The sequence below is a fragment of the Urtica dioica genome, chromosome 11 (genome assembly GCF_054948205.1).
Source record: "Urtica dioica subsp. dioica isolate 48M chromosome 11, U.dioica_male_clone48M_v1_H2, whole genome shotgun sequence".
NCBI lineage: Eukaryota > Viridiplantae > Streptophyta > Magnoliopsida > Rosales > Urticaceae > Urtica > Urtica dioica.
In genome coordinates, this window is record NC_142766.1 from 18,040,313 (window position 1) to 18,068,149 (window position 27,837).

The following is a 27,837-nucleotide window of genomic DNA, read 5'->3' on the forward strand; positions in this document are numbered from 1 at the left end:
AACTAAAAATATAAAATACATCATCAATGGTCATACCTCCGATATAGAAGCAGGAGCCAAATCCGAGATGGGTGTCTCAATACTTTTTACACTCTTTTGAAGCTAATAGCAGAAATAGTGTGTATTAAGTTTTACACTGAATTTTTTTTCCTGGAAATTTGAAGCAAGCCCTTGCTCGAATTGCTCTGTGTATCAATTCCCAACCAAATACTATCCAAAACCAAACCAGCAACATGAAGTAAAAAATGGCTGTCATGCCAATACCATCATTTAAAAAAAAAAAAAAAAAAAAAAAAAAGACTAGTCAATGATAATTCTATCTATTTTGAGACTCTCCGAAATCCCACCATCCACAAGCATTCTAAGACCGGCTTTCAGCTCGGGAACTCCCTCCTCGAGAACGGCACAAACCGGGTATATCGGAACGCCCTCGACCCTCGTTCTGAGCTCGTCGTACACGCCGGTCGCCCCTTCTTCGTCGATCTTGTTCGCCACGATCAGCGACGGCCGATCCGAGAGACCCTCTTGGTGGTGCTCGAGCTCCGATACCAAGTCTCGCAGCTGTTCCCACGGCGAAATTCCCTTCCTGCCCTCCAACGCGGCCGCCAAATCCACAACGTACGCGATCACCTTGGTCCGCTCGATGTGGCGCAAGAACGCGTGTCCTAGTCCACGATCTTCATGAGCACCCTTTATGAGGCCCGGAATATCGGCCACAGTGATCGAGAGATCGTCGAAGTTGAGATTCCCGAGATTCGGCCGGAGGGTCGTGAAGGCGTAATCGCCAACGCTGGGCTTCGCTCGCGATATCGCCCCGAGGAGCGTGCTTTTCCCGGCGTTCGGAACCCCCACGAAGCTCACGTCGGCGATGCTCTTGAGCTCCAACACGAGAGTCAGCTCCGAGCCCGGCGAACCCGCACGGAGCGAGCTCTGATAATTATCGTCGGGGTTCGTCGGTTTCGGCTTCTTCGAAAGCGACACGCTTCCCAAACCGCCCTCTCCTCCGCGGCAGATGATTATCCGCTCGCCTTGCTTTATCAACTCTGCTACGTCGCATCTCATTTCTTCTTCTTCGTCTGTCTCGATTTCTTCCTCTGAAGTAGAAATTCCGGGACTCGCATCACGGGAAGGAAAATCTAGAGCAATTTGGTCCACATTCGATTCCTCTGTGGCTTTTTCGGTACATGAAGACGAATCACTCAGTTTCTGTTCTATACTCGGATCCTCGGATTCAGTACTCGTGTCGGTGAGTGTACCAGGAAGCTCCCAAGGATCCAAGTCTTTTGAGGAAGGAGTTTCGACCGCCACATTGCAAATTTCGCCTTTTACGAGATGAATCACAGTGCCAACCGGTACTCGGACAACCTATTAATAATAATAAAAAAGGGACAAAATTCACGAACAAAAAAAAAACGACATCGATTTCTCAGAAGTGATGAAAAAGAACACGAAAAGGATGGTTAACCTTATCGCTTCCCCTGGTTCCAATCATATTCTTCGAGGTTCCATGTCCTCCTTTACCCGCTATCTATGCATGAAAAATGGTTGCAATCAAAATTTTGAGCCCGTAATCAAGTTATTTGAAAAGAAAAAAAAAAAAAAAAAAAACACGTACAGCATGATGTTGCAAACTGCTAAAGTCCCAAACCGTCGGGGAACATTCAAGTATCACATCACCTCCTCTTCCGCCATTCCCGCCTGAAAAACAAACAAACAAATAAATAAAAATTATGAACCGAAGCAACAAAGCAATGGAAATAATAAGAGAGCAAGAAGTGAAGAAAGTACCATCGGGTTTTCCTCGGCCGTCTCTCTTGCTACGGTGAATGCTGTGGCAACCATTGCCTCCATCGCCTCCTTTCGCATATAGCTTAACCTTGTCCACCATTTTCCTCTCCTGTACACCCTCAAAACAATTATATAAAAATATATATACATACATATATATATATATATATATATACAACGTGCTTCGCGTAACGGAACAGTAAGAAAAAAGTGCAGGAACCTGCAGAGGAGCGAGTTTGGTCTTCTTTCGGAGCGCGTCATCGTGGAATGAAGAACGGAGAAGATAGTTCGAGCACTGCCTCGAGAATTTCAAGAGCCGGATTGACTTTGCACACTGTAGCATATTTAACCCTAATCTACAACCAAAAAAATGTAATCTTTGTGTAACGACTTTTGGTTCGAGCAAATTATCAAGCAGTTTGTGTGCACATATATAAGAACTGCTAAATGAGAGCAGAATGTATCGTTCTTGTGCCTCTCTTCGATCAATCTGATTAACATAATTCCATTAAACTATCCAGTGTCTGTTTTTACTAACTTCTAACTAGTCTGAGATTTTGTTGTCATTTCTTTTGTTATTTCTAAAATGAGTAGGTGGAATAATTGTAAACTAAATCCAATTTTTTTTAAATAGCAATATGAAAAAAAAAGGAACAAAACACAGAAAAATCATGAAGCATAGGAACAAACTTGATATGCAGTTCGGAACGCTACGAAAATTTAATCTATCTCTTCTTTAATAAGCCACTCCCTTCCTTAAAAAAAAAAAAAATAATAATAATAAATAAATATATTAGAGGCCTCTCTGATTGATAAGAAACGACTGTCGTTTCTGTCTTGAATTCGAGCTATTTCAGTGGAACCCAAACAGATATAACATCGCAAGTAATGCAATTGAGTCAGGTTGCTAGTGGCTAGCCCGCCCCTCATATTTAGAGATTTTGGGCTGGTCCAACTTTTTTTTTCGGAAAAAGAGAAACAAGTCTGTAAAGAGGTTTGTACTTAATCTAGAGTATGTCTTCAAACCCGGCCCGAGCCCTTAAAAAAGCCCAACACAAATTCGATATAATTATAAAAAGAAAAATCTCGACGAAAACAATATTTTCTTAACATAAAAAATATGTGGTCCAAACCGGCCTAATGCCCATGCCAGGCTCAAGTTGGACATTTTTTCGAGTCAAGGCATGCCAGACATGAAGGCTTATATCTCAGGTCCAATCTATGCCTTTCAACAGGCCTATTTGGCACGACCTTTTTCTAAAATGGGCCAAGCGGACCTAAAAAATAAAATTTATAATTCAAAAAATTAGTCAAATAAGCCACCGAAAGTCTAAGAATTGCTAGATAGCTAATCTTTTGTAATTTTTTTGTAAATAATCATCTCAACTTATTTACGGCACTAAAAAAACAAAAATATCCAAAAATATTTCCGCCTATTTTGGGCGCTTTTTTGTCTTTTTAGTACCGTAAATAAGTCGAGATGACTATTTACCGAAAATTAACAAAATGTTGGCTGTATAGCTAAAAGACTCTTTATAATTTTACCTTAAACAAAATAGTAAAATGAGTTTAGGTGAATAATACTTCTTCTCTGTTATACTAGGCGCTAATACATGCGTATCGCACGTGGTAAATAGATACTAAATTAGCAAATAATTAATAAAGATGATGAATGGTTTCTTTTATCAGCAAGTAATTATAGGTTTCTTTTAAGTTGATTGATGATAATAGAATATTTCAAAAGAATAGCATCCAACTATAGATTTAGCATTAATTAAATAAGCTAACCACAATCTAGAAATTTGCTATGCATTATTAGGAAATAAAAAAAATCAAAACATCAAGAAAATACGAAGCAAGTCAGATTGAGGAGATTCACATCAATACATAAATACTTAAAGCATCTTTATTGGTTTGCTATAGGGACTTGCTAGTAAATAATGTAAAATTGGAGTTAGTAGTTCCACCGTTATTTCTTGTTTTGGCTATTTCCTTTGTAGAGCAAAATAACTTCATAGAACAAATTAGTTCTAGCAAAATCAATGAGCCCCACTCTTTTTTCAACCAATGAAAATTGAATAAAAAATAAAAGAAAGTATGATTTACATTTGTGATATAGTAAAATAAGGAGATGAACCTTAGCTTATTGAAGAGCATTGTTGCTTAATGAAACTAATGTTAACTTACTACTAAAGTTGCTCTTAACCATTCAAATTTCGAGTATGTCGTATCATCTTATAATGTTCACAAGGCTCTGTAGTGCATTTTCAATGACTCCAACATGTTTTTTTTGTCTCATTCAATCATATGAAGCTTTAGCCCCGTGGAACAAGCAAATACATACTTACTAAAAAGCTTGTTGTTTTTTATTTTATTTATAATTGTTTTAAATGAAATAACAATTATAAATTAAATCATTTAAATCAATTATAAAAGTCTGGCCTATGAAAATGTAACTACTGCTGAGTTTTATGTATTTACAATAGAGATCTCTTCATATACTACCTATGAAAATGGACTCTCAAAAGTCTGGCCTGATTTTCATAACTAGGTTTACACTACACTAGTTCTACACATTAACACATACAAGCTCAAACTAACTCCACACAAAATCACCTTCCATACATGATTGACAAAGGAAGGGAATAAAAAAAAAAAAAATACTAATCTAAAGAGCACAATAGTTCATCCAAGAGGTGGTCAAAGACCAAGTCCTCAATCTCAAGAGCCACCATTTCCTTCTCCCACTCGGAGCTCTTCCAATCGCCGCCTTTTTCCGTGGCCAGATCGCGAGCCACCACGTCATCCAATGAGCCGTCCAGTTCGGGCCTCAAGACCATATACCACCTGATTCTGGCCCAAATCTCCTCCATCAGACCCTCCCTCTCTCGCCTCGGAAAATAGCCGTACGACCTCTCATTCATCTCCACGACCGCCTCGTTGACCAAGTCAAATAAAAGCCCGTACCAGTGTTGCTCAGCCTCGCAACTCTCTGCAGAGATCTCGTCTCTGAACGCCGCCGCTTCGTCGTCGCCGTTGAAAGTCAACAGCTCGAGAACCTGCCTCGCAAAGACCAGGTCTTGGTTCTCGGTTCTGCCTTTTAAACCTGAAAAGCGATTCAGTCAATACACAAGTTGAATGATGGTACTACAATTTGGTGTGTCATGAAATTGTGTGGTCTTTTTCGTTACCTTCACGCATGGACAAACGGTTGGAAAAATAAGCTTCGACATCTGGTTCGCGATCCTCGGGATAACTTGTGATGCAAGCTTCGTCTTCTTGTTCGGCGTTGCTTGCTCTTGCTAGTTCTCTTGTATCATCATCTGAGCAAAGAACTCCTATTTCGTTACATTCTTCTATATTTGCGAGGCTTTGGCTTCTCTCCATGTCCACGGAAAGCCTCGGAGCCTTGAGAAAGGAAGACAGAGAGTCAAGATCGGGTAAAGAGAGATTCCTTCTATACGATTTTCTCGTCTGAGAAGACAATAGCTTCTCTTCCTCGCTCGTCGAAGCTAGTCTCAAGCTCCTCGATTTGGTGTAGTTGGCTGCGTCTGAACCAGAAACATCGTCGTCGAACAAACGAGTGTATCTATCTAATGATTCGGTCAGAGAAGAAGTTCTTCTCACGCGACGATGGACTCTCGGCTTGCTGACATCATCGTCCTCGATAGTCACTTCAAGTCCTTCCAAAATCTCGGTCGCTTCCACGGAACTCTCTTCTTCCTCCTTCTCTTTTTCGGTGCTCTCTTCCCTCTTGCTCTCCTTGAGCGCGCGTTTGATTTTGCGCTTGATGTCTCTGAACCGCCTCATGACCGTTTGATTCCATCCATGGCTGCCACTAAACCCCTTTGACGAGACAACCTTCGTGGAATCTTTCACAGGCGATTCGTCTTTTTTCGGGAATAGCAAAACTTCATTTTGCTTCTGGTTGAGCGTCGTAGGCCTCACGGGTCTGGCTTTCGGCGGTTGAGCCATGGGAAAAGACTTGGACTTTCCCAACCTGACTTTGATGTTGGAGTTTTTCAGGCCATGTAAGTACTTTTGGCTTCCACGGCCTATGGGGTCTTGTAGGATTTTCATGAAGAATTCCTTGTTCACCTTGAATATCTCGAGGAGGTCGACGCTTTCGCCCACTTTGCTGTCTTTGTTCGAATCATTCTTAACTGGACTTTTTTCATTCGTGTCGATATTGTCCTGACAAGTTTCGGAAGGTTCTAAACATTGGACCGGGTTAGTTCTTTGCAGCCAAGAGTTCAAAGGGAAGCTCAGAACCCAGCTTCCGTGACCGTCTTCGCTCGGAAAACTCGGTCGTGATTTCCCAGTTCTTGCTGAATTATCTGTGTCGCGGTGTTCGACCTATAAAAAAAGAAGCAAATTAAAAGCTGTTAGTTTAAAGAACTCTGTCAAAATGTTATCAGTATAAAGCAAACTGACCAGCAATGGCTCTGAATCTGCATCGATCAACGCTTCGACGCCGAGATCACGCCTCTCCGTAATCACTTTCACATTTCGATTGCCTGCAAGCAAAAAACAGCTTTCTTTTTAGTTTGATCCCATAGTTTTGTAGTTGGAATTCTAAGACTTGAAGAAACTTCTTCGCTAGGAAACACAGCTCAAAATAAGACCATATCTCACCATTATCTAAACAAAAAGCACTGACTAAACAATAAACAAAAAAATTAAAAACTCGAAGCTTACGCTTTTTTCCGGCGTGCTTTTTGTGAGGAAGCAATCTCTTGACGTGCCAATGATGGTAATCGAGGATTCTGAGTATTCCGGCGATACATCCCGGATAGCTTTGCTCTGAAAACGTGTCGTTGCGCTGCAAATTCCTTCCCATATTATATAGTCTAATGAATCTCAAGATTGTTCCGATTTTGGCGAGCCTCGATCTTCGTCTCTCTTGCCTGGAACAACATGTAACAAGTTAAACTCTTTTGCTTAGCCCAAACTATCTTATTCCAACACTTAAAACAAATTTAGTAAATTTCACGGGTTCTGTACAACAACAAACTCTGATTGAATCTTGCCAAGAGAAAAAGATGACTTAAAGAAGCTAACTTTTTTCCCCTATGATGAATCTAAAGCTCATCAAACACAACTGAACGCACATAAAAGGATCAATTAAGTTGTACCGCTCTGTTCATGAACATGAACAAACCAGATTAATTCAAAATCAATTAATACCAGAAAAAAAAAAAAAAAAAAAAAAAAAAACAGCGACAATAAATCAACAGAAACAATAATTAATCCGTCCGAACCTTTAGAAAGATCAAAGCAATCGATATAACTGCGAGATGCATAAATAACAGGGAAGGTTATTAAGTAGCTAGATATAGTTGAAAAAATCAAATAAAACGTAAGTATAGTTTGGTTTTGGGACGTAGAAGAGACGAAGATCAGAAGAAAGTTCGTTGGTCTTCGCTTGACATAGGACCCGGGAATTGACGTGTATGTATTCTCTTTACGACACATTAAATGGAAGATGAATAATTACGTGTAACTTACAAATAGAATGAATAAAAAAACGCTAAAATCTCCTTCAATTTAACGGCCAATTGGTGTAGTTGGGACCCATTTTTTCGTCTTGCCACAATGACCAAGTAATTTCTTCAAACCAAAGCTATACGCTCAACAATGAGTCCTTAAAGTAAGGATGGATTGTTATGAGAACTTATTATCATAAACAGTTACCGTACTTGACATCTAGATGCTTTTTTAGTTAACTTGTCTTAAGAAGAAGATAATCTTGTTTTCAATATTCAACAGAAATTATAAATCCAATTGAAACAAGATTATCCCCAAGAGTTGTTAGTTGGTGTGACATTGCGTAGTGTCAATGTTATATAATTAAATGATTTGATTGGGTTTTTTTTTTTTTTTTTTTCTGGCAGCTACTTGGGTATATATTTTATTAATTTTATATAATGCATAACCATAGTGATTAGCGAATCGTGAAGTAGTTGTTGGTCTTTTGGTAGAGACTAGAAATGTTGTTCAACACTCCAACCAGATAAGAATATATATATATATATTTAAGCTGTTGAGTTTCATGGTATTAAATAGTTAGATTCAGTAGAGTCATAAACAATATTGGTAACTTTTATATACTCTACCTACCATTAGGTAGAAGGATAAATAACTCTTATTAGTATTACACTATTACCTAAAGCTTTAGCCACTCCATATTAATCCTTTACGTTGTGTATTTTTTGACTCGTTCAAACTTGTACTTCATTAACCTTTGAATTCAGGCACTTTCAATTCTGCCTGGTCCAATTTAATAAAATGCCAAGTCTGCGGACTTCTTGAAAGGGACAGTAATATAGCATATAATAAAAAGATATATTATATTTTTTTCTTTTCTTTTGTATGAAATTCGTAAAAGGTCGGTCTGAACTTTGAAGCTTGAATTTATCAGTACCAAGTCGTACTCGACGACACACTTTTACTTCGTCGGATTATTCCACATTTAAGATTGTTAGCAAAGGTTGACAATGAAAATGAAATTGACAAGTCGTTTAATGCCGTGTGTCTAATTTGATGAACTTGGGATATTATATATTATGGCTGTTTTAAAATATCGGTTCTAAATTTCAACACGCTATTTTTTTCAAAATAAAATCATATCACGTTATTTGATTATAATTAGGGTAATAAAGCTAAATGAGACTTTAGATGACCAAATAAAAGTTAACAAGAAAACTGTATAGCCATTCGTTGCTTTGACTTGATAATGGTACTGTAAAATCAGAATAACTTAAAGTGATTTGTTTGAGTCTATCATGGAATCTCGAAGCTTTTATGAATTCTCGAAATAACGGTGACGATGTGAAGAACAAGACTTGAACGACGAGAATTGACTATCTATTGCTTGGGTTGCAAAACTTGGTTACACGTTAACAATGAGGTCTTTTTATAGATGTTACTTACCAGTGGGACCCAGACTTTAAAAAAGAGGGGATAAAAAAAATTGGGTTTAAATTTTTTTCACTTGATAGGAGGGGGTGTGAACGGCAAGGCAACCTAAACCTTTCACCTGAGTCTGTCCCTGCTTATGGCATAATTTTTTGTCCGAGAATATGGTAAATACTTAATTATTATGCATTTAATTTAGTCATTCTAATCTACAAATTTCAAAAAACTGAAAATGGTTTCCTTGATTTTGTTGTACATACGAACGCTAGGTCGATCATCTTTGTGATTTCTACCCAAGTTGTTGAATTGATTTGTGACACCATATAATATTTTGGCGAGTAAATTAATGTCGGTTAAACAGTTGATGAGTTTGTTTGCTATTACATTAAATACTAAGGAAGTAAGGAGCATCGCCATAATTTTAAATCGAGTGATTCCATCAATAAATAAATATCTACGTTGTCGATTAATTACCATTAATTGCTAAAATAACTATGTTTTTTTTTACAAAAAATTGGCTACGTAAGCCACTTAAACTATAGGAATTGTAAATTAGCCAACTTTTGGTAAATAATTTGTAAATAGCCAACTTGCATACGTGACAGCCTATTAACTACCTAAAATATATGTTTGGTTGTGTTAAATAAGGCTTTTATTAATCTGTTAATAAGTTTACTTGGCTATTTACAATAAATTAACCAAAGGTGGACTATATCTCAATCCACTATATCCGTGTGGCTATATAACTTAATAACCCTTTTTTTTATGAATTCATAATAAGAATATTATGGATTTTGTAGGGTATAACACTCATAAACTTCCTCCTCGAGATCATCACAAATTGGATACCCGGAACGCCTTCGACCTTGATTATGAGCTTGTCGTACACGCTGATGCCTTTCTTTGTCAGTCTTGTATGCCACGATCAGCGACTATCGATAGGAGAGACCCTCTTGGCGATGCTCGAACTCCGAGACTAAATCTCTCAAACTTTCAAGGTTATTATCTTGTCAAGAACTCCTTATAACATAAATTAACTAGTCTAAGTATGTGATTTCGTTTTTTTTTTTGGTTCTTTAAAAAATGATATGTATAAACATAACTTAAAAAAGAAAACCATCACACATTTACTTGAAGGAAACCAAATTTTAATAGAAAGAAAGAACAAACTGTTAATGCGATTTCTCGGATAACATTTACGGGACACGTGTCGGGGGTGCGAGCTTGCGACGTGTCTCGATCTTTTGTTGTCAGGGTCACGTTTCCTCGGCTCGCAAGAGGATTTGTGTTTTTTGAGGAGTGAGTAGGGTGAATGGGGGGTGTGACCGTGCTCTTCGTGAGCTGCCTACGTACCCGCTTTGCGGGAACAGGTCATGACGTAGTTCAGGGTGAGTGTGTTTGCTATGTGAGTGGATTATTGGATTTTTGTTTTTCTTCCTCCCGTCGAGAGGTGGTTCTCGGTCTTTGTTTATGATCCGGGATAATTATGAAGTTGGGAGAGTATTTGGCTGAGAGAATTCTGGGGTTGAGAGAAAAACTGAAAGTTCAGAGGATTCTCAGTTGTCGATTGAATTTTGATTTGTGTGAGTGAGCTATTTATAGGGAAAACATGTCGCTTGTCGCAAATTCGCTTGTCGCTTGTCGCAAATCCGCTTGTCGTTTGTCTCAAATTCGCTTGTCGCTTGTCTCAAATTCGCTTGTCGCACGTTACACATTCGCTTGTCGCTTGTTGAAAATTCGCTTGTCGCAAATTCGCTTGTCGCTTGTTGAAAATTCGCTTGTCGCAAATTCGCTTGTCGCTTGTCGCAAATTCGCTTGTCGCTTGTCTCAAATTCGCTTGTCGCTTGGCTTTAGTCATGCGTATTTTTAGCATTTGACTAAATTATCTTTTTATATTGTAACGTCGTTTTAGCAATTAAGATGTCATTTTTACCATAAGAAAAATGACGGTATAACATTAACCCCCCAGTTTCTTGTGCGACTTGTCGTGCGAGAAGTTTAATTGCTCTGATGGAGTATGGAAGGTGCTCGTCTAGACCGCAAGGAGTCTAACTTTGAGTTTTTCGTTGATTTCGGAGCCATATGGGCTATTAGCGATCCCGGGAATCAGGCGACCCTAATCCACGGGGGTCGGGATTTTCGGAGCCACGGAGGCCTTAAGCAACTCGATTACGGGGATCGAACGACCCTGAACCACGGGGGTCGGGATTTTCAGAGCCACGGAGGCCTTATGCGACTCGATCACGGGGATCAAGCGACCCTAAACCACGGGGGTCGGGATTTTCAGAGCCACGGAGGCCTTAAGCGACTCGATCACGGGGATCAAGCGACCCTAAACCACGGGGGTCGGGATTTTCGGAGCCACGGAGGCCATAAGCGACAGGATCACGGGGATCGAGCGACCCTAAACCACGGGGGTCTGGATTTTCGGAGCCACGGGGGCCTTGAGCGACTCGATCACGGGGATCGAGCGACCCTAAACCACGGGGGTCGGGATTTTCGAAGCCACGGGGGCCTTAAGCGACTCGATCACGGGGATCGAGCGACCCTGAACCATGGGGGTCGGGATTTTCGGAGCCACGGGGGCCTTAAGCGACTCGATCACGGGGATCGAGCGACCCTGAACCACGGGGGTTGGGATTTTCGGAGCCACGAGGGCCTTAAGCGACTCGATCACGGGGATCGAGCGACCCTGAACCACGGGGGTCGGGATTTTCGGAGCCACGGAGGCCTTAAGCGACAGGATCACGGGGATCGGTCGGGATCGGTCCTGTTGCCGCTCGGGGGTTCGCCGGGGGATGGGGATTCCGTGGAATCTCCCATCGAGCGTTTAGCTGTTGCCTTTGGTCTCGGCCATGGCGGGTCCCGGGTCTCGGGTTATGGACACGTCTTGGTGGCGCGAACCTTCGAGTATCGCCGCTATCCGCCATGTCCTCTTCGTGGCCTCGGCGATCGAAGGTGGACGGACGCGACCGATCTGTTCTAGCCTCGACGAAGGAGCGAGAGCTTTGTGAGGTGGTCGGGTGGTTTCGTGGTCTTGGCTCGACCATCGCTCTGCCAGCCTGACGGCGTCAATGATGGTAATGAACTCCTCGTGCTCCTTCGAGGTGGTTGTGGCCGATGTCCTGAATGCTCGGATCGGGGACGTCATCGCTTTCTCCTTGAAGGGGCTCGGGTGCTTCGTCTTCGGGGTTGTCGTCGGGGGCTTGCTCCGAGTTTTCAATTTCCGATCCCAACGGGATATACTCCGGTACGTCTTGCTCGTCGAAGACGTCGTTGATGAGGGTGTCTTGGCCTCCGAGTCTTGCGACAACGCCGGCGAGACGAAAGATACCTGTCTCGATTCGCTCCATTCTTGCGTCTCGGTCGCCTTGAACGAGTGCGGGGAGAGATTCCTCTAGGGGGCGTCGTTCTCTTGGGCTTGGCGGGTTTGGACCCGAGTGTTGAATGCGATGCTTCCCGCCGGAGGGGCGCCGCCCTCGGAGATAGCTAGGTGGCTAGCCATTTGTTATACGTGAGTTTTATGGTCTTTCGTAGAGGAAGTGAGTTTGCCGGTGGAGAGCTCGTGGTTGTTCTCGAGATCCCCTCCTTCTAGCGCCAAAATGTTAATGCGATTTCTCGGATAACATTTACGGGACACGTGTCGGGGTGCGAGCTTGCGACGTGTCTCGATCTTTTGTTGTCAGGGTCACGTTTCCTCGGCTCGCAAGAGGATTTGTGTTTTTTGAGGATCGAGTAGGGTGAATGGGGGGTGTGACCGTGCTCTTCGTGAGCTGCCTATGTACCCGCTTTGCGGGATCAGGTCATGGCGTAGTTCAGGGTGAGTGTGTTTGCTATGTGAGTGGATTCTTGGATTTTTGTTTTTCTTCCTCCCGTCGAGAGGTGGCTCTCGGTCTTTGTTTATGATCCGGGATAATTTTGAAGTTGGGAGAGTATTTGGCTGAGAGAATTCTGGGGTTGAGAGAAAAACTGAAAGTTCAGAGGATTCTCAGTTGTCGATTGAATTTTGATTTGTGTGAGTGAGCTATTTGTAGGGAAAACATGTCGCTTGTCGCAAATTCGCTTGTCGCTTGTTGTAAATCCGCTTGTCGTTTGTCTCAAATTCGCTTGTCGCTTGTCTCAAATTCGATTGTCGCTTGTCTCAAATTCGCTTGTCGCATGTTACAAATTCGCTTGTCGCTTGTTGATAGGTGCGTTAATCACGCGGAAAACTCCTATTTTCCCGACTAAATCCGAGCTTGTTCTCGAGTATTTGTGATTTTTTTGTGTGTTTTTGAGAGACTTGTAGGTTTTAGAGGCCAATGAGGTATTAAGGAGGTTAGTAGAGCATCACGTCAAGTAACGGAGCCATTTTGAGAAGATTCGAAGACTTTTCACCAAGTTAGAGCAAAGAAGAAATACAGCGTCCTCTTGTGAACAATTCTGAGAGTTTGAATTAAACATTTTGGATGATCCAATTTCATGATTGGATAGATCTCTCTCTTAGCTTTCCAACGCATATTTATTTGCAAGAATCGGACATCGGAGCTAGGAGTTATGGCCGTTACAAAATCGGTGCGCGCAGGAAAAAAAAGTGCGCCTAGGGTCGCGCCGCGAGGTTCCGAAAATCGCCGAAATCGATCTCCGAGCATGAAGCGCGGAACGCGAGGTCTTCCGGGATGTCAACCTCGCGGCGCGACCCTAGAACTGCGCGCCGCGAGGTCCGCCGAGACAAAAAAAGAGGAAACGCGTTTTCTGGAGCGATCTGGGCCGTCGGATCAAGTTTTGTTACCCAGTCTACTCCGAAAATTAGAGGAAACACCCTAATTTCGACCTAAGCCTATAAATACACTTCTCAACCTTTTGTTTAGGACTTTTGGCACTTTTTCATTGTTTTTCTTAGTGTTTGGGAGAGATAGAGAGAAAGAGGAGAGCCGTTCTTCATCAATTCGCGCCAATTACAGTTTTCTTCTTCACTTTTACTCTTGAACTCCCGTATTTTAATTTTCAATTTAGTTTTCAATTATGGTTTCTTCTACTTCCTATTCTTTTATTTTATTTTTGTTTTCTCGCTACGCCATGAACTAATTCCATTAAGGACTATGGCGTAGCGGGTTTAGGATGCGGTTATGGATATGATTTAATATATTGAAATTCAATTTCCATTCTCTATTGCTTTGCTTAATTCAAATCCGTTTTTAATGCTTGATCGAGTTTAGCTGCCTTGTTCATGATTTTGTACTACAACTTGATGCTTGAGAAAGATTAGGTTGTTAGCGATTTGGTTTGAATTACTATGATGCATGCCTAGGCTAGAGATAGTTAGGTCGCCATAGAATCGTGTGAATGCTCTTGTTATGAATGCATGTTTTTGTTAGGGATTGAGATCGAGAGAAGATTTTCCTAATTTTGACATAGGTTGTTAGATGCTCGAGAGAGATTTAGCAATATTATTCTGTGAGTATGGTTAGCAAAGTGTAGTGAGTTGATTATTGATTGTGCGTCAAGTTTGTGTATCCAAACCGTTGAATAAACCCGTGAAACCTTGGTCCTTAGCCTCTCTTTCTGCTTACAACTTTTATTTGATTATTTTGTTATTTAATTATTTTAAAACTTGTCAATAATTTGTGACATCTTTCCATCTTCTCGTTAGTTCAATTCGTGCTAGTTGATTTGTTTGCTAATTAAGCTTGTTCCTCGTGGGATCGACACTCGTACTTAATTCACTATATTACTTGAGCGACACGTGCACTTGCGCGCGTAAAAATCGCAACTAGTTTTTGGCGCCGTTGTCGGGGAACTAAGTCTTAAATTGAGATTCAATTCACTAGTTTCAATTTGAACTTTATTTTTATTTTTGTGTAACGTGTGTTCATTCTCTTGTTTCATGGGCCCTTTCGACAACCAACAATGAATTACAATTGGCCGACATACCAAACGCCAGAGAATGAGCACCACTACATGGAAGCATGGGATGATCAATCGTGCAACGCGTGGGGAGCGCCACAATATCATCAACAATACTACGCCCCACCGCCACAGCAACATGAGCTCCAACACCAATACTCGGAGTACCACTACATGGAGGAGTGGGATAGTCAACACAATTACTCATATGACTACCCTCACTACTCCCCTCCTCCTCAATACGACGATTCCAAACTTAGAGCGTTGTTGCAATCCGGGATTGATTGGTTGTCCGCGTTCTCAAATAGGCAAGAGGCTTTCATTGCAAGCCAAGAGGCCTTCGTTGCTCAACAAGAGGAAGCCATATCAAGCTTCGTGGAGAAGAAAGACCTCATGGTTTCCATCGAGGAAGACGAGGGGGAGGAGATGAACACTCTAGGTGAAGACAAAGAGAGCGAGGCGGATCCTTTACCGACAAACCCACCGCCCACTTCACCACCGCTAATCCTCTCTCTCCCAAAAGAGACATACCCACAACGTCTCCTTGATGTTGTGACCTCATCACCGATGCTTGAGAAACATGGTCTCCCCGTCCTTCATGCCACAAGCTTCAAGCTCCCTCAAGGAGACCTTCCTTGGAAGCTGCAAATTCCTTGGAGCGTGTCAATATCGGTGGCAAGAAAAGGCGGAGACAATACCATGAATGAGGGCCAACCCAAGGGCCTCATTACGCCAAACAAATCCGTGTCGGCTTCCGTTGATCCGATTCGTCCACCTCGACCACCTCCCTGGCGACGAAGGAAGACACTTTCGTGGAGGAAAAAGAGGAGCCCATCACCGCCTCCATGGAGAAAGAAAATGCGTGATCTGACACCTCCACAGCCGCCGAGTTATCCACACTCGGAGAACCATCATGCTATCTCGCTTACTACATGGGTCAATCAATGGACGAGGCCTCCCGAGCGAAATTGGAAGATGAGGAAAAAGAAGATCCTCCACGTTAAGTAAAAATGTCAAGAGTAGGGGCGTTCGACCACCCCCGCAAGGTAAGTCCCTCTATCCATGTTTTCCATAATTACATTGGGGTCAATGTAAGTTTTAAGTTTAGGGGGGGGGGGGGGGGGGGTCATTGTTTGTCTTGCGGAGGATTTTTTTTGTATAATAGTAGTTGATTTTCAAGGTTGTTTTTGTTTTGTTTTAGGATAATTGGTAAAAATTGGTGTTTTGTGTGCTTTAACTGACTCAATAAATGTTTGCCGATGATATGGATAGTCTTAAGCCGTAGACATGTGAAAAAAATCCGTGAATTACCGAGTGAAAAAGAATCTTGTTGAGTTTTGTGTTATCGCTTAAAGCCCGAATAATGTTTGTCTCGATTCTTAGACGACCTTGAGTAGTAGTTTAACTCGGTTTTGAAAAGTGACCACCGAACACACTAAGAACCTTTTCGGATCCCTAGTCGAAGCGAAATTGAGCGCACATTGATCTAGTAAGAATGATATAGGCGTTAGGAATAACCCGTCGAGCCAAAAATCCAACCCGAGAATGTTTATCAATTAGAACCCACTCACAAACAGCCGAACGATTTACCTTTCTTGATACTTAGTCAGAAAAAGCCGAGCCAATAATTTTGAAATCCCACAAAAAACCTCATTGACTTTAGCGACTCTTGAGTGATATTGTTAAGTTAAATTTTTTCTATTTTATGACATGTTCTCCGACTCGTCTCTACATATTACATTATCCACTAGACACACCACGCCGGTGATTATTTATATCGTTATGCAAAAACAAAAAGCAAAAAAAAAAAAAAAATCTGAAAAAATAGAAAAAAAAAAAGAAAAAAAAATGTTTATTTATGTCATATAGTTTTATTTTGGCGTGGTGTTCTATGTTTTTGTTTTAAGAGACTTGTCGCTTGTTGTTGTTAAGTTGAAGTTTGGGGGGAAACACGGGAAATAAAAGACTAAGGAAAACGTTCATGTTAGGCGAAATTTGATGCCAAGAACGTGGGGATGAGTGAATGAGTTTTGTATGAGGGTTGTGATTTTGGTGAGAGATTTGAGTCGCTAAGGTCGATGTTTGAGCCACTAAAAATTCCATTCCATACCTTTGACCCTAGCCTAAAACATTACAAGCCTTAAAGACCTATTGACGAGCTAGAAATGACTTGTGCGCATTAGTGGAGATCAAGGGTGAAGAGAAGGCTTATGGTGTGTCGAATCGAATAAACTATCACTCAAAGAATCGATTCTTGTGGTCGCATATTAGGATTGGGAAATGCTACGAGACTTGGGAATCGAAAGCTAATCGAGACAGAATAACATTGCAAACGGCTTGAGCTAACACGAACTTGTATGGATTCTTTTACATTTGGTAGTTGACTTAGAGTTTAAAACCATGGATTTCCGTGTAGATGTAAGTCTAGAGGTTTGAAATTGAGGCAAATATGAGTAAGTTATTTTACTTAAAGCATTGAGATTTACCAATTTAGTGTAGGTAACTTCTTTCGTGTGTTTTATTTTGTGTTATTTGTTTTGTTGATTGAGGACAAGCAACGGTTTAAGTTTGAGGGTATTTGATAGGTGCGTTAATCACGCGGAAAACTCCTATTTTCCCGACTAAATCCGAGCTTGTTCTCGAGTATTTGTGATGTTTTTGTGTGTTTTTGAGAGACTTGTAGGTTTTAGAGGCCAATGAGGTATTAAGGAGGTTAGTAGAGCATCACGTCAAGTAACGGAGCCATTTTGAGAAGATTCGAAGACTTTTCACCAAGTTAGAGCAAAGAAGAAATACAGCGTCCTCTTGTGAACAATTCTGAGAGTTTGAATTAAACATTTTGGATGATCCAATTTCATGATTGGATAGATCTCTCTCTTAGCTTTCCAACGCATATTTATTTGCAAGAATCGGACATCGGAGCTAGGAGTTATGGCCGTTACAAAATCGGTGCGCGCAGGAAAAAAAAGTGCGCCTAGGGTCGCGCCGCGAGGTTCCGAAAATCGCCGAAATCGATCTCCGAGCATGAAGCGCGGAACGCGAGGTCTTCTGGGATGTCAACCTCGCGGCGCGACCCTAGAACTGCGCGCCGCGAGGTCCGCCGAGACAAAAAAAGAGGAAACGCGTTTTCTGGAGCGATCTGGGCCGTCGGATCAAGTTTTGTTACCCAGTCTACTCCGAAAATTAGAGGAAACACCCTAATTTCGACCTAAGCCTATAAATACACTTCTCAACCTTTTGTTTAGGACTTTTGGCACTTTTTCATTGTTTTTCTTAGTGTTTGGGAGAGATAGAGAGAAAGAGGAGAGCCGTTCTTCATCAATTCGCGCCAATTACAGTTTTCTTCTTCACTTTTACTCTTGAACTCCCGTATTTTAATTTTCAATTTAGTTTTCAATTATGGTTTCTTCTACTTCCTATTCTTTTATTTTATTTTTGTTTTCTCGCTACGCCATGAACTAATTCCATTAAGGACTATGGCGTAGCGGGTTTAGGATGCGGTTATGGATATGATTTAATATATTGAAATTCAATTTCCATTCTCTATTGCTTTGCTTAATTCAAATCTGTTTTTAATGCTTGATCGAGTTTAGCTGCCTTGTTCATGATTTTGTACTACAACTTGATGCTTGAGAAAGATTGGGTTGTTAGCGATTTGGTTTGAATTACTATGATGCATGCCTAGGCTAGAGATAGTTAGGTCGCCATAGAATCGTGTGAATGCTCTTGTTATGAATGCATGTTTTTGTTAGGGATTGAGATCGAGAGAAGATTTTCCTAATTTTGACATAGGTTGTTAGATGCTCGAGAGAGATTTAGCAATATTATTCTGTGAGTATGGTTAGCAAAGTGTAGTGAGTTGATTATTGATTGTGCGTCAAGTTTGTGTATCCAAACCGTTGAATAAACCCGTGAAACCTTGGTCCTTAGCCTCTCTTTCTGCTTACAACTTTTATTTGATTATTTTGTTATTTAATTATTTTAAAACTTGTCAATAATTTGTGACATCTTTCCATCTTCTCGTTAGTTCAATTCGTGCTAGTTGATTTGTTTGCTAATTAAGCTTGTTCCTCGTGGGATCGACACTCGTACTTAATTCACTATATTACTTGAGCGACACGTGCACTTGCGCGCGTAAAAATCGCAACACTTGTCGCAAATTCGCTTGTCGCTTGTCTCAAATTCGCTTGTCGCTTGGCTTTAGTCATGCGTATTTTTAGCATTTGACTAAATTATCTTTTTATATTGTAACGTCGTTTTAGCAATTGAGATGTCATTTTTACCATAAGAAAAATGACGGTATAACACAAACCATTCAAAATTTTGATTTGAAATTAAAGACGGTACAAAATTTGAATATGTTTTTTTGGATTGAAGCCCACGTCATTTGTCAAGGCCCAAGCCCATTAGATGGAGTGAAGACTTGGTGGCGTCCTTTGGTCAGACAAACGACACTGGACTCGAGCCACTTAAGTCCTGGTGTATTTGACATCCCACGATAGTCGCCGTTGGATCTCCACGTAACTTAACAATCTGGATTGCTTTGCAGTTAGGGTATTAAAGACAAGTGAAGATCATTGTTGAACTAATCGATCCATTTCCTATATGTTTGTACTCGTTGCTAGGGTTTGTTTTCCCTATACGATTCTATCGTCTTCTCTATTCTTCGAGTGATAATTTGGTATGTGTCGATCATCTTGATCATAAATTCTTTGTGTGAGCTGTGTAAATTGATTCTTTGTAAGCTTTGACTATATGTTGTACTGTGTGAGAGATAAATGATCTGAGTTGAAGGCGTGATCGATTCAACAGCTAAAGCACGAGCTTTTTCGGTTGGAGCCTAATGAAGATTATGATTTAAACCAAGATTTTGGTTTGAGTCCGAACCTTGGTAAAAATACCTTGTACCCTTTTATCTTTCCTTATTCTTTTCTTTTATGTTACGTGGTTTGCGTGTTTGTTGATTGCGATAAAAATTAGGGCAAAATTTACTACATAGTTCGTAATTAATCGACCTCTATTTTGGGATTAAGGCACATTTGTCTTATTTTTTTGAACAGTTGGTATTTATGCCTTATCTAAATTTGTTTTTAAATCAAATATTTTTAGTTGGAAGTTATATGTAAACGTGAGACACTATGAGAAAGAACATGAAAAGATGCCATAGGGGTATCATTTCCTTTAAAAAAAAAAAAAAAAAAAAAAAAAAAAAAGAGCAAGTATGCAATTTGGTATCAAACGACATGTCGTTTACCTTAAACCCCCCACACAAACAATAAAACGATAAAACCTTCTTTGACATCACCATCTTCGTCTCTCAAGTCAAAACCCTAAATCCCCGAATCAGAAGGAAAAGATGAGCATCATCGCCGGCTCGTACGAGCGATTCATCTGGGGATTCGAGCTCCAATCTCAACCCCAAACCCTAACCCCGCTCTTCTCCTACCCCTCCCACACCTCCTCCATCACCTGCGTCGCCTCCGCCGGAAACGCCGCTGCCTCCGGCGGCGCCGACGACTCTATCCATCTCTACAACCTCGGCGCCGCTTCCTCCATCGGCTCTCTCCACGACCATGCCGCCACAGTCACCGCTCTCTCGTTCTTCACCCCCGCCGGAGCCTTGTTCCCTCGCAATCTCGTCTCCGCCGATAAGGAAGGTACGGTCTGTATCTACGACTCTGATCCTTTTGTGCTCTTAAAGTCCGTCAAAGTCCACCGCAAGGGAGTCAACGACCTCGCGATCCACCCTTCTGGCGCGGTGGCGCTCACCGTCGGCCGCGACGAGTGCCTCGGGATGCTGAACCTGCTTCGCGGTCGCCGGAGTTTCTACTGCCGGATGGGGAAGGAGGCTAGCCTCGTCAAGTACGGCGTCGGCGGCGACAAGTTCTTCATGGCTGCTGAGGAGACGGTTTCGGTCCACGAGTCTGAGGACGCTAAGATCCTCTGCGAATTCTCTGCCCCGAAGCGGATTCTCTGCGCCGGCCCGGCCGAGGTCAGAAAATTCAATGTCTTGCACCCATTTTATTTTAATTTTAGCGCTGATTCTTTGCTCAGAAAAAAAAAAAGATTTAACCTTTCAGGGACAAAATATGAGAATTCATTTTCTTTGTAAAATGTGTGGAAAATTGAAAATGAAGCAAATTCGTACATGTTGAGATTTTAGTTTTCTAGGCTTTTGAATAGAATAGAGAATTTTGATTTTTTTTTTTTTAACTAAGCTTAAAGGAAATGACTTTGGGTATTTTGGTGGCAGAATGGGGTTCTTTTCACGGGCGGTGAGGACTGTGGTATAACTGCGTGGGATATAAACAGTGGAAAAGTCGCGTACACAATCGAGGGCGCTCATTCTTCCCGTGTGAAGGGAATTGTTTTGCTGACCAGAAAGGCCACCGGGGCCGATGAAGATCACCCTTACTTGGTAGCTTCAGGGTCATCCGATGGAATCATTAGAGTTTGGGATGTTCGTATGGCAATGAAAGACGAGAAGCCGAATCCTTTGGCTGAGGCCAATACGAACTCGAGGATTACTTGTCTCACCGGATCTTCTATGAAATGTGAGTTTTTTTAATTTCAATATATGGACAAGTCTTTTTCATCACAACACTGTAAAGAATATATATGGTGTTAAGCCAATTGCTTTCTTGTTCAGCATCCCGAAAAAAGCCGCGAGTTGGAAGTGACGCGTCTAAGAAAGGAAACGACGACGTTGCAGTAGAAGATACAGAGTTATGATGAAAAAAGCGTGGACCAAAGGGCATCTTATGAGGTTTGAAACATCTTATGAGGTTTTTGAAGAACAGTGTCTCTCTGTATTGCCAATGAACTTCCCTGCATAGAGATGTTTTCACTCAAATGTTGGTCTAACATATCAATTTTGTCTGTAAATTAGTTCACATTTAATTAAAAAAGATAAAGCAGTTTTGTGATGGCTTGGTTTTGTTTTGTTTATTTTTTGTGCGTGCAATCTCAAATGAATGTTTTACGCAGAAAAATTTGGTCAACGGTTCCTCTAAATATTCAGTTTCTATTCAGCTTGTTTTCTAATTTTTGTGTCATCAATTTTTTTAAAATGTTCGGAAGATTGTAATCCATCCGAGTATGATATGATCATATTATGATCAAACAGCCGATGCGAGTCTTTCTATTCTCTTGGCGTCGATGTTTCTGACCTCTTATCTGCAAAATTGTGTAAATATCACTTTATCTCGGATGAGACTTGTTGGCAACACGGAACTTGTATACACGACCATTTAACTCTAACCAGCTAATGCCTGTGGTTTTCTTGAGCTCTCAATCCCTAAGAGCCTCTCCTGAGTCTACTCAACCGGCTTTCAGAATCCATGAAATTCGTTTATGGGGTGAGATTATTAAATGGGATGACACTTGATCACCTGACCTTGCCGCTGAGCTTGCCTGTTGCAGAAGAGATGGGAAAGTATCCGCACCAATCTCCTTCACGTGATGGGCGAGAGAGCAATCTGCCGATGAAGTTTCACTCTTATAATGTCCAGTGACGTGCACAATTTAGAACAGGGTGAACACAAAACCGATATGGACCTGTATAATCCATGCTCGTATTCCTGAGGACATCCACAGTTTTGTGAGCTGCGAAGCTGTATTCTTCATTTTTGCGCTTAACACAATCATAGAGCTTTTGATCTGCCCAAATAATATATATATATATATATATATATATATATATATATATATATATATATATATATATTGGGATTACGGTTAAGTACAGAATCATTTGCACACCTCGCACACGAGTAATTTTACAGATGACATAAAGATGATGAAGCTTTAGCGACATCTACGTCGGGAAATTTCGACACCACATTTCGGCACTATCTTGAACTACAATGAGCAGGCATATAGTGTTCACAAAATGTCTCGAGACCAACCAACCGGTGGCTGATTCAAGCAGATAATAAAATAATCAGCAATCACAACAAACTCTCACGAGTTGACGTCCTATTGACATGACTGTCCTCAGGAACAATGTGAAGTGTATAAGCTAGTGAATTTTCTTTATCCGCTTTGGGGGTCTCGTTGTCAATTTCCTCGCATCTGGAACTCTCAAGCCGATATACGGCTGCAAGAGTTATTCAAAAGTCAGTTACAGAGCATCATAGTAATCAGCAAAACCGAACACCATATCTCTAACCAAGAGGACACTTTCCGTAAATAAATAAATAAAAACGAGGCTATTTCAATTCAAAGGATGATTTAGGGTGCAAGAATAATATCAGACCTTGACCCATTTTGTTTGGAGTTCCAAGAGCTCTCGACAGTAAGCGAGACATTCTACGTGGCCTTCCTTTTGATTATGCCAATCACTTCAATAGCATTTGAACAAACACAGGTTCATTCACACCCCGTGGTGATAACACGAACCCAATGAATAAAACCATCCAGGGCCAACAAGATATGGAAAAAAAAAAGGCTAAAAGCAGCTATCTTGCTCCTACTAATTTCCTACATGTCCACAAGAACTTTCTACAGTATGACTCTCTCCCAAAATTTGTTTCAACTGTCAAACACAAATACGCACTACGATCGACTCTCACTCGCTTGTCGATGAAGAACATAACAAAAACATGAGTGAAGATAAAGTCGGTGATAATCAAAATCTTAGCTAGGTTTTGTTAGAATCTATGAACAATTTCTCCCGGAATCAGTGGCTGGAAAACCAAATCTGATAATATCTTTAATAATATTGAGAATATACCATAAAGACATTTTAGTTCGATTTGCACAGGAAAGAACGTGTGTCCAAAGTGGCGAGTTGTCTTGAACAAGTAGCACAAGAGTCTTTTCCAAAACTAAAAACCATGCCTGAAGGAATGAACATTAGCTTTTTGGTGCCTTCTTGTTTGAAATTATCTATATTTGAAACGTTCGTTTTACATTATTAATACTTCATTCTTGCATCATATATTAGCTTGCACAAAATCAATTAGCTTCTTACATCATAATTAGCTAGCATACAATTCAATTAATAATTAGTACATTTTGTGAGCATTGAACAATCGCTCTCTCAAAGAAGATTATCTCACAGACACGACGAGGTGTCGCCATTCAGACCAAGTCATTCTGAAAAATGTCTACATACATTGTTCATCCATCACTCGTTCTTCCATTTTTCTTGTATATATAGTTTTATACATAATTTATTCACGTCTTTCACATTTCTCAATAAATATATGTGAAATTTCATGTTGTTATTCTCTATATCCTCTAAAAACCGTTTATGTAAAATTCATTTTGCTGTCATTTTCTTCAACCAACTTGACATTTCATATTTTCAAAGATACTTTACGGTTCCGGACAAGAATACTACCTTTTTAATTTCGACACGCATAAGAGAAGATTATATTATTCTGATTTTTTTTTTTTGGAGAAAAAAGTAACATCTTCTTTTGTAATAACTAATAAGCAAACATATGCGAAATTGAAAGGCCTTCATGCTTTTGCACAATGTATTGGAATCATAGAAGAATGCCAATCCGTTGTGGTTAGTGTGGGTTTTTTTTTAGATAATGTTCGTAGATGTAAATATTTAGACAACTTGGGTGTTTTCCATTTTTAGGCTTCGCAGTTATGGCATTGGGGCAGTGTGACAGTCAGACACTCTCTCTCACTTCTTCGTACGTATAACGTATCTATTAATCCACAGCACTTTCTACTCTTTGGGCCGAACTGAAACCAAACCAAACTCTCCGAACAAAAAACAAGGAGGGAAAAAGCCCTCTCTCACAGTATTCCTCCACGTGGCAGGCCCACAGAGCGAGTTCCCTCATCCGGAAACACCCACTCGCGCGTGGGCCCCACAAAGCCTTCATTCATTCCCTCTCATCATCACGCACTCTCTTCTCTCTCACTACACTACAGACTACACTACACTACACACAAACATCTCTCTTCGCTCTCTTCTTCTTCGTCTCTCCATTGCAGGTGAGAGAGAGAGAAGAGAGAAATGGGGGATAAATCTCCACATTCCCATTATGCCCCTGGGGTTTTGGCATGCCTTATCCTGATAATAATCCCAATTTCCACATCTGCCCTTAACATAACAGCCCTCCTCTCCACCTTCCCAGAACTCTCGGACTTCAACGCCCTTCTCCAATCCTCACCGTCCAACTTCGCTGAAGATCTCACGCGCCGAACGAGCATAACTCTATTGGCCGTCCCAAATTCATACCTCTCCCAAACCGCGGACCTCACGCGCCGCCTCTCGTCCTCCGCACGCGCCGACGTCCTCCGCTACCACGTCCTCCTCGAGTACCTATCCGAGCCAGACCTCCTCCAAATCCCCCCAAACGGAAAAATCATCACCACGCTCCTCCAAACCACAGGCCGAGCCTCAAGCAACTTCGGCTCCGTGAACATCACGCGCGACGCCGCAACCGGGACGGTCTCGATCCGATCTCCGGCGCCGTTCTCGCCGTCGAACGCCACCGTCCTCAAGCTGGTCAAAACCCTGCCGTACAACATCAGCGTTTTGTCGGTAAATTCCCTCCTAATCCCGTACGGCTTTGACCTAATGGCCTCTGAAACCCGTCCCCCGCTAGGGCTCAACATCACGAAAGCTCTCCTGGACGGCCACAACTTCAATGTGGCGGCGTCGATGCTCGCCGCCTCCGGCGTGGTGGAGGAGTTCGAGGCCGACGAAGGCGGCGCCGGAATCACGCTCTTCGTCCCCGTCGACACCGCCTTCGCCGAGCTTCCCTCCACCGTCCGATTGCAATCCCTCCCAGCCGATCGGAAGGCCGTCGTGCTCCGATTCCACGTCCTTCACTCCTACTATCCTCTCGGATCTCTGGAGTCGATCGTGAATCCGGTTCAGCCGACTCTCGCGACCGAGGACATGGGAGCCGGAAGCTTCACTCTCAACATCTCGAGACTCAGGGGATCTGTGACGATTGATACTGGTGTAGTACAGGCCTCTGTTACACAGACTGTTTTCGATCAGAATCCAGTCGCCATCTTCGGCGTCTCCGAGGTTCTTCTACCCAGGGAGATCTTCGGCCGGAACCCTATTCCATCCCCTGGTTCGTTCGCTCAGCCGCCGGACCTTGCTTTCTCGCCGGAGACCTCTCCGGGCTTCGATGGACCTTCCGCTTCTCACCTCTCTTCCCCGCCGGGATTCCGCGGCGGAGCGGCGCGTCAGTTGGGGATTCCGGTCTTCTGGTTGTGGTGGTGGTGGTTCTGTATAGGATTGTCTCTATTGGTATGAAATTTTCGAGATCTCATCTCTTCTCGTCTCTTCTGCCTCGTAATTATTTTTATTTTTTTGGATTTTTTTTTCACACGGTGAATTGAAATTGGCTAAAAGTGGCCTCTTTTTCATTTTCTTTTCTTCTACCTCTTTTTTTTTCAAAGATTGAATGTTGATTATGTTTTGTATTTTTAAATAATTAAATGTATTTAGAGAGAAAGAGAACCGGAATCTGCATTGGTTTTGGTCCTCACTGTAAAGCGTTTCCCCCTCTTTGTTTTTTTTTGTTTGTTGTTGTAAACCAACTGTAGAAGGAAAATGAGGTTTTGCTTGCTTTTTTTTTTTTTTTTCCTTTCATTTTTGTACAAACTATCTTTGCCACAAAGCATTGCATATATTTATCACAAAAAGATTGCATTGCTTTACTTTCGTAACCTTTTTAAAGCATATTGGTTGTGGGTTGAACTTATGTGACTAAGATAAATATTATTAGTGTCTATTTTATGACTCTTTTAAGCAAACTCACACGACACATATTTCATTTTTCTATTTTGATGCACTATTATGTAGATGCTCTCTTTTGGGTTTTGGCAACATATCCCCGCCAAAGCAAAAAATAATTATTTGTTTAAGTGTGGCAAATGACTATTTTCTCTGATCATAGGATTAAATAGAAAATGTATTGTGAATTTGAAACTGGAACTGGAGTAGAAAATGTATTGGGATTGAAGGGTAAGATTGGAATTTGAAAGAGATGGAAATGAGCAAGGGAAAGTGGATGACAGAAGGGCAAGGATAGGTGGGCCCCAAAGTTGACGGTGTAGTGTTGATTGGGAAAGCAAGTCGAGTATGAAAAAAGATCTAAAGCGGTGTGACCGTGTGTGTGAGGGTACACATTTTGACGCGTATGGATTTAAATTTAATTGATGATCTTGCCACGTCACGCCGTACGGGTCGAGCCAGATCTAGCGAGACTATTTGGGAACACAGGAAAAAAGATCTACGCTGTGTGAAAGTGAAACTGTAAAGTTGAGATTGAGAACACATTTTGTCTTTTTTTTTTTTTTTTACGTTTTTTTTTGTCATAGATTTTGGCGCGCGCTGAACTGGTGTGATTCCCTGTCGTCTAACCATTAGTTTGGTAATCTGCTCACACGGGTGAACAGTAAACAATTACAAAATTACAAATAGAAAATACAAACCGAGTGTGTTTTTTTTTTTTTTTTTTTTTTTTGTTATTATATGAATTTACAATAAGATACATTCAACAATTTTGACGGAAGACAATCCAAGTAGAATTTAAGAATCCCGATTCACTAGTGACAAAGTGCCCATGATGGGTGGCGATTATCATGGAATTCCGATTAATTGGACCTAAGCTCTCGGTAAATTGTACACTCAAATAGCTTCTTTAAAATTAAAAAAATAAAAACACATTTCTAGTCATTGGGTAGTCACAAATATTCCGAGTCCAGAACACTCATTTAGAGAGATTAACTCAAATCATTATAGGACACAATCACTATGTATTAGGATGATCTGCAAAGAAATTCATTATTATTGACTTACCATCATCGAAACTTGATCTTAAAAAAGAATAATAAATAAAATTACAAATAAGAGGATGTACACATATGGTAGAGAACATAATCCGTATGGTAGCCACACAATAACCTCATAACAAATATGTCATTCAGTCACAAACTTTATTTTAATTCAGACCACATGAATTTTGACTTAATTAATAATGACTCAACACATTTATCTAATGACATTACTAGTCTCCATATTATTCTAACAACTTTGTCATCGAGGAGTTTGATTGTTGGTCTCTGTCCTTTTTTAAAGATATTTGTTATCGGTGGGGATTGACCTCTTCGTAGTATTGAATTATCATTAGACCAAGCTCGTGGTACTGTCGTTCCACAAAAATAATCGAATTAGTTTAATTTTCTTTTTAATAAAAATAGTTTTGTTTAATCTGTTCTAAAAAAATACTTAACTATAAATATAAAATTGAA

General features: G+C 41.1%; 4 protein-coding genes across 6 annotated transcripts; 2 read left to right on the forward strand and 2 right to left on the reverse strand.

Annotated features, from left to right (window-relative positions):
* LOC149381916 (GTP-binding protein Obg/CgtA) lies at positions 1–2,628 on the reverse strand. Of its 2 annotated transcripts, XM_089602167.1 has the most exons (6): positions 2,479–2,533; positions 2,009–2,144; positions 1,789–1,897; positions 1,616–1,698; positions 1,466–1,528; positions 1–1,365 (listed from the first exon to the last, which is right to left on the reverse strand). In XM_089602167.1, exons 2-6 carry the CDS (start codon positions 2,129–2,131, stop codon positions 301–303), a joined length of 1,443 nt encoding a protein of 480 aa, XP_089458293.1. In that variant the 5' UTR covers positions 2,132–2,144; positions 2,479–2,533; the 3' UTR covers positions 1–300. The 2 variants fall into 2 exon arrangements, with proteins under 2 accessions (XP_089458293.1, XP_089458292.1); XM_089602166.1 differs by having other exon boundaries at positions 2,009–2,628.
* A 1,605-nt stretch (positions 2,629–4,233) lies between these two features.
* Positions 4,234–7,435, reverse strand: ATOBGM (GTP-binding protein Obg/CgtA). Of its 2 annotated transcripts, none has more exons than XM_089601839.1 (5): positions 7,297–7,435; positions 6,487–6,695; positions 6,223–6,305; positions 4,980–6,144; positions 4,234–4,894 (listed from the first exon to the last, which is right to left on the reverse strand). In XM_089601839.1, the coding sequence occupies exons 2-5, from the start codon at positions 6,626–6,628 to the stop codon at positions 4,452–4,454; spliced, it is 1,833 nt and encodes a 610-aa protein (XP_089457965.1). In that variant the 5' UTR covers positions 6,629–6,695; positions 7,297–7,435; the 3' UTR covers positions 4,234–4,451. The 2 variants fall into 2 exon arrangements, with proteins under 2 accessions (XP_089457965.1, XP_089457964.1); XM_089601838.1 differs by lacking the exon at positions 7,297–7,435 and adding an exon at positions 7,050–7,245.
* Positions 7,436–19,901: 12,466 nt separating this feature from the next.
* Positions 19,902–21,518, forward strand: LOC149381918 (Transducin/WD40 repeat-like superfamily protein). Its single transcript, XM_089629923.1, has 3 exons — positions 19,902–20,584; positions 20,846–21,146; positions 21,242–21,518. Exons 1-3 carry the CDS (start codon positions 19,949–19,951, stop codon positions 21,322–21,324), a joined length of 1,020 nt encoding a protein of 339 aa, XP_089486049.1. The 5' UTR covers positions 19,902–19,948; the 3' UTR covers positions 21,325–21,518.
* A 2,784-nt stretch (positions 21,519–24,302) lies between these two features.
* Positions 24,303–26,154, forward strand: SOS5 (Fasciclin-like arabinogalactan family protein). The gene has a single exon (XM_089630818.1). It carries the CDS (start codon positions 24,575–24,577, stop codon positions 25,832–25,834), a length of 1,260 nt encoding a protein of 419 aa, XP_089486944.1. The 5' UTR covers positions 24,303–24,574; the 3' UTR covers positions 25,835–26,154.
* Positions 26,155–27,837: the final 1,683 nt, after the last annotated feature.

Bases quoted from the DNA above. Each gene is read 5' to 3' on its own strand.
- ATOBGM (XM_089601839.1), bottom strand. From the start codon at position 6,628: ATGGGAAGGAATTTGCAGCGCAACGACACGTTTTCAGAGCAAAGCTAT. The intron at 6,145-6,222 runs GTCAGTTTGCTT...CTTTTTTTATAG, and splicing joins CAGATTCAGAGCCATTGCTG to GTCGAACACCGCGACACAGA. The intron at 4,895-4,979 runs GTAACGAAAAAG...ATCGCTTTTCAG, and splicing joins CCGTTTGTCCATGCGTGAAG to GTTTAAAAGGCAGAACCGAG.
- LOC149381916 (XM_089602166.1), bottom strand. From the start codon at position 2,131: ATGCTACAGTGTGCAAAGTCAATCCGGCTCTTGAAATTCTCGAGGCAG. The intron at 1,898-2,008 runs GTTCCTGCACTT...GAGGGTGTACAG, and splicing joins CCAAACTCGCTCCTCTGCAG to GAGAGGAAAATGGTGGACAA. The intron at 1,366-1,465 runs GTTAACCATCCT...TATTATTAATAG, and splicing joins GAACCAGGGGAAGCGATAAG to GTTGTCCGAGTACCGGTTGG.
- SOS5 (XM_089630818.1), top strand. From the start codon at position 24,575: ATGGGGGATAAATCTCCACATTCCCATTATGCCCCTGGGGTTTTGGCA.
- LOC149381918 (XM_089629923.1), top strand. From the start codon at position 19,949: ATGAGCATCATCGCCGGCTCGTACGAGCGATTCATCTGGGGATTCGAG. The intron at 20,585-20,845 runs GTCAGAAAATTC...TTTTGGTGGCAG, and splicing joins TCTGCGCCGGCCCGGCCGAG to AATGGGGTTCTTTTCACGGG. The intron at 21,147-21,241 runs GTGAGTTTTTTT...TTTCTTGTTCAG, and splicing joins CACCGGATCTTCTATGAAAT to CATCCCGAAAAAAGCCGCGA.